The following is a 6,000-nucleotide window of genomic DNA, read 5'->3' as shown; positions in this document are numbered from 1 at the left end:
TAGGGAGCTGTGGGCCCCGATGCAAGTTTTACAATGGGGCCCCCCAAGCACTCTATACATAACAATTGATATGGCGTACCAAAACCTGCCAATGGCAACTACATTGGGAGATGTGCAAGAAGGGGATGGGGGAGCAGCTTGGTAATGATTACCAATAATCAAAGTAATCTATAGAAGTGATAATTATGAGCACAGGACCAATAGAGAGCTAATACTGTAGTTGAGGGAGGGCCCTTCTGGGCCCCTCTGGCCCAAGGGCCCCGATGCGGTCGCTACCTCTGCAACCCCTATTGTTACGCCCCTGGCAGCTACAGCACATGGCTACTAATGACAGGCAATTTCTGAAGCACTAAACACATCCTGCCACCGCTCACTGCTAATGTCCCAGCTGCAGCACAGCAATCATTCTGTCTACTCACCCTGCTGCTCTGCACATTCTCTCACTCACACAGGCTGAGTGTAAAGAGCAAGGAGACCCATTGCCCAGGGAACATGAAGGGGAGGGGTGCAACATCTAGTGCAGAAAGTAGTACAGTCCCATGCATTGCCTGCTACTTTTTTCCTAAATGTTGCCCCAACTATGAAAAAAAGGTCCCAAGTGAAATAACAGTGACTGAGCACCACAGCAGCATCCCTAGCTATGGCTACACCCGGAGTTGTGAGCACCTGCACCCTTACGGTAGGTACGCCACTGCATAAGACCTAGTATAATTGTAGAGTACATTTGAAATCGGCGCCGGTAGACTTGGGCGCAGGATACAGCGCTATAAGGCTGATCCTGCTTCTGCACAAGTCCGGGCCGTTTTAATTACTATTCCCCCTCCAGGCCGCCATGGATAGTGGGGGAATGAAATAATTCGGCTTCCAGCGATTGAATTATTCTGTTTTTAAGGAGCCGACGTTACTCACTGAGCGCCGCTATAGACTGATTCCCATTACAGTCTATGGCGGCGCTGGCTGCGCCCAAATCTAACAGCGCTGAAAAGCACTGCTCCGTAATTGTAGGCCTTGTACTCTACTTATATTACAGAAAACACAAGTCAACGAATCAAAGCCTTATTCGAAAATCAGTGACAAGTGGGTTCAGTTATGGTAAGATCAGGATTCTCCAGGTATTGTGCATTGTTATGTAGATACACCAAATGGCATGGCATCATGCATGCAATGGACAGACCAGGAGATGGTAAGCCTGCCTCGCAGAACTATTCCAGATTGCAGATGTAGCAGTCTGCCATCACAACACAACCCACTCACGTGACTTCTACTGTGATATCGGCTCTCCTATTACTAGCCTAGACACAAAACAGGCTGTCACGTGACCCGGCTGCCACGTGACCAGATCTCGTGCCTCCTCTCTCCTCCTGACTCCACATTACGAAGCCGGTGCTGGTGGGGCGTGACGTCACAGCTGTCATATGACTTGCGGCCGCTCGGAACTGTGCAGTAGCAGCCGTTGGGTTCCGGGAGTCGGAGCGGCCGTGTTCAGCAGCAGTATTATCCGGTTCTGTCCCCTCCGCCGCGTCCCTCGGCAGCACCATGCTGGCCCTCATCAACAAGCTGCTGGACTGGTTCAAGTCCCTGTTCTGGAAGGAGGAGATGGAGCTGACGCTGGTCGGGCTGCAGTACTCAGGGAAGACCACCTTCGTCAACGTCATAGCGGTAAAAGGGGGAAGCTGTCCAAGCACAGCGTTTCTACATAACGACAGGGCCTTTCGTGTGTGTCCTGGCCGTGTCATCCCTCCCAGAGGCACCGTGCCCACGCCCTTACCCTTCTCCTGTATGTGTGTGTGTACTCACTGTAGTGGCTGTGCCCGCTCTGCCAGCTTACACCATGCCTGCCACAGCCTGTCTGTGTGATCTGCCTGCCTAGCATAGGACTGACTGAGTCTCCCCCTGTGCATGTTGCCCTTGTACTCTCTGCTCGGGTTTAAATGTACGTTAATCTCCCCTTTTTTTTTTTTTTTTTTTTTTTTTTGCTGACGTCTGCTCTCTGTAACAATTGTGTATTTGCTGGCACAGAGCATCTTACTAATTGCACCTTGCTCCCCCTAGTATCAGGAATACAAATATCAGTCACATCTAGCACAGAGAACATGGCTAGGATGGTGCGCACACTGTTGTGCAAGATTTGTTGCTAGTTTATTTCAGGGGATGCAGCAGGAAACCTCAGGGAAAAGTTCTTGAATTAAAGTACAGTCAGCACAAAGCATTGTGATTGGTCAAATAGTGTGGGCCTTGTTTGCTGCAACCTACGGTATTGTAGCAAAAAAAAAAGTTTCTGTACTGCCAAAAGTATTACTTTTACAAGACTATAAAACCTATTGGAAACCCAACATTGTGAGTGGGTGCTGTTCACCCAATCACGTTAGCTGAATATCCCCTATGAGGTATTCTGCTGGGTTCCTAAAGTAGACTAGCGACCCAGATGGCCTATAGCAATGTGATGTTGAATTGGCACTAGTCTACTTTATGTGAACCAGCAAGAAACCGAGTGGCGTAGCTTAGGGCTCTTTCACATTAGGGCAGACTTTCTGCGTTAACTCAAACGGAAGCCGTTTGCGTTAACCAAGGTAAGATGAAAGTCCATAGACTTTCATTTTACCTTTCACACTCGATGCTGCGTTTTGATGCGTTGCGGTTCCAACGCTCCCGTGCGCAGTTTTTCCTCCAACGCACCTGCGAGCCGGCGTTTTCCGTCGGGTTTAATTACCAGCTACCACCGCTGATTGCGTCGCACCGCAGATACCCGACGACACGCTGCAGGCAGACAACGCGTGCAGGAGAACGGCTCCTGTTCGCGTTGTCTGATGTGAAAGAGCCCTAATAAACTGTGGTCCCCAATGCAAGTTTTACATTGGGAAACCCCCCCCCCCCCCCCCCCCCAAGAACGATATCTATCTATCGAGACGGCACACCAAAACCAATCAAGGACAACCACAGAGTCAGAGGTGTGTGAAGGGAATGGAAAACTGTATTAATGATGATTTCTATAGATACTTTGAATAGTAGTCATTATAACCAGCACAGAACCAATAAAGAGCTAATACGGTGCTTAACGGAATACTATCAATGCCCAAGTGTTCTAAAATTACAATGTACAAATCATGTCTAAGTAACTGTGTAAATATTTTCCTGCTTTTCATGTTAAATATCAGAGGCAAAAGCTTTAATTTGAGTAGGATTTAGCTATATTGGGACAAATCAATTGCAGAAGGGGTGTCTGCTTCAATGCACAGCCAGAGTATTTTTCTCAGAAAGCAAAAACAGTATGAAAAGCTGTGACAAAAGCTGTGAGCTTTCACTCTATCTCTCACACAAGTTTGGCCTGGTGCACACCAGAGGAGTTTTTCTGAGCGTTTTGAGTTTTTAAATCTTCTGCTATGCTGTTATCCTATGTGTCTGTGCACACTTTAGCAATGAGGTTTTGTAAAAAACCCATAGCATTACATTGGGAAGAGCTTTTAGAGGTTTCAAAAGCTCTTCCCAATGTAATGCTATATTTTATTTTTTTTTACACAAAACCTCATTGCTCCAGTGTGCACAGACACATAGGATAACACTGGCAGCAGATTTAAAAACCCAAAACGCTCAGAAAAAACTCCTCTGGTGTGCACCAGGCCTAACACACAGGGTAAACTGATCAAGTGTGAGGGGAATTTCCCTTCTCCTCATGGCTCATTCTGCTGTCAGTTTTGTCAATAAAGTTTGAAAGTATTTTGATAACAGTAAACAAAGAGGTTGCCAGTGAAATGTATACACCAGTACTTAGCAGCTCTTCCCAAACATTTCCTATCTCATTTGAAAGATTGATAGTGTTTCTTTAAGGGTAGACCCTTGGGCCCCCTCTGGCCAAAGTGCCCCGATGCTATCGCAACCTCTGCACCCCCTATTGCTACACCACTGAAGAAACCTTATAGGGAAATTCGGCTAACGTGATTGGGTGGACAGCACCCTCTCGAACTGCTAGGTTTCCTCTAGGTTAAACTATGCCCACACTATTTGCCCAATCACAAAGCTTTGTACTGTGATTGGAGAGCTGATCCCTGTGAGGTTTTCTGCTCAGTCCTTTGAAGTAGACTAGTGACAACTTTATTGCCCTTTAAAATTACTGAAATTAGATTATTTGAACTGGAATTTTGCATGGTACTAAGATTCAGAATGAAGGATTTGACGGCTTAGCTAATTAAAGGATATCTGAATTGTGTGATATGATGGGTGCCATGTCTTTCTTTTTATCCAATACCAGTTGCCTGGCATCCTGCTGATCTCTTTGGCTGCAGTAGTATCTGAATCACACACCTGAAACAAGCATGTCACTAATCCAGTCAGACTTCAAACATCTGATCTGCATGTTTTTTTTTTTTTTGGGGGGGGGGGGGGGGGGGTTTCTTGTTTTTTTTGTTTATAGCTACAAATATTAGAGGCAGAGGATCAGCAGGACAGTCAGTCAATGTGCATTGTGTAAAAAGATATAAATATGGCAGTCTCCATAAACCTCTCACTTTAGGAGTCCTTTAAGGCTGGCTTCACACCAGGACGTTGCGTTTTAGGGGACGTTATGGTCGCATAACGTGCCCCTAACGCAACGCCTGGTGCTCCCTGCTTTGGACGTCAGAGTGAGCCGCGTTATGCAGCTTACTCTGGCGTCCGTGATGCGCACTCTTGGACGCATGCGGCATCACGTGGTCCCGCCGGCCAATCGCCGCACAGAGCGGCCGCTCCAGGAAGTAAACACTGCACGTCACTGAGTGCAGTGAATATTAATTAGCCATGTGCCTGGCCGCTCTCCGCTCCTCCCCAACGTTACTGAGCATGTGCAAACAGTCTAACGCGGCTCTGCCACTTACAAAGTACTGCATGCAGTACGTTATATTATGGCGCAGTGTTACACTGTAATGCAACGGGGGCACTGTGAACAGCCCATTGATTTTTCATTGCTGTGCGGTGGGGTGCGTTACAGGCTGCTCTAACGTGCGCCTGTAACGTCCCACTGTGAAACCAGCCTAAAGCAGTGTTCCCCCAACCCTGTCCTCAAGGCCCACTAACAGTGCATGTTTTGTGGAAATAGAGGTAGTTAATCAGCTCTGCTGAGACACTAATTACCCCTGTGATTGTGTGTGGTTTCCTGCAAAACATGTACTGTTGGCGGGCCTTGAGGACAGGGTTGGGGAACTATGCTTTAACCACTTAAGGACTGGGGCTGTTTTCCCAGTTCTGTGCTGCGTGGGCTCTCGAGCCCACAGCACAGATCGTGTCTGCAGCATGTCGATCAGACCCCCCCCCCTTTTTTTTCCCCACTAGGGGGATGTCCCCCTCTGTAGCGATTCCCCGCCTCCCTGTCCTTCCCTCTCTCCCATCGTTCCTATGGGCGGCACAGGACGGCGATCCGTCCTGCGCCGCCTCTGATAGGCTTCAGCCTATCAGATGCCAGCGATCCCCGGCCAATCAGAGGCTGGGGATCGCTGATCTCCTTTACGGTGCAGTAGCGCCGTATGATGTAAACACGGGATTTCTTCCCCGCGTGTTTACATTTAGCCTGCGAGCTGCGATCGGAGGCTCGCAGGCTGTTCACGGAGACACCCTCTGTGAACTGACATGGAACGTTTCCATGGAAACCCACAAACGACCAGCCGCCGCCTATCGGCGTAAGCTGGTCGTTATGTGGTTAAAGGAAAACTGGAGCGAGGGGGATATGGAGGCTACCATATTTATTTCCTTTTAAATACCAGTTGCCGTACCACCTTATCTATTTGGCTACACTAGTGTCTGAATTACACCAGAAACAAGCATGCAGCTATCTTGTCAGATGTGACAATGTCAGAAACACCTGATCTGCATATGTTTGTTCAGGGGCTATGGCTAAAAGTATTAAGCCTCATACTGATGATCCAATAAGAAATTTCATCCTGTGGACGTCCAAATTGTTTTCGATTGAGTTTGCGTTGAGTACCCAAAACAGATCGGGATCAGACCGGTTGGAAATATATCTAATAGATCTGT

General features: G+C 47.9%; 1 protein-coding gene across 1 annotated transcript in view; it reads left to right on the top strand.

Annotated features, from left to right (window-relative positions):
• Positions 1 to 1,344: 1,344 nt before the first annotated feature.
• Positions 1,345 to 6,000, top strand: part of LOC137563662 (ADP-ribosylation factor-like protein 8B-A) — a 53,828-nt gene continuing 49,172 nt past the window's right edge. The window contains exon 1 of the mRNA XM_068276374.1: positions 1,345 to 1,659. Coding sequence (XP_068132475.1) covers positions 1,537 to 1,659 — 123 coding nt within the window. The 5' untranslated portion in view covers positions 1,345 to 1,536. The remainder of the gene's footprint in view (positions 1,660 to 6,000) is intronic.

This window comes from Hyperolius riggenbachi, chromosome 3, assembly GCF_040937935.1.
Source record: "Hyperolius riggenbachi isolate aHypRig1 chromosome 3, aHypRig1.pri, whole genome shotgun sequence".
NCBI classification, from domain to species: Eukaryota; Metazoa; Chordata; class Amphibia; order Anura; family Hyperoliidae; genus Hyperolius; species Hyperolius riggenbachi.
This window is presented reverse-complemented; position numbering and strand designations above follow the sequence as displayed.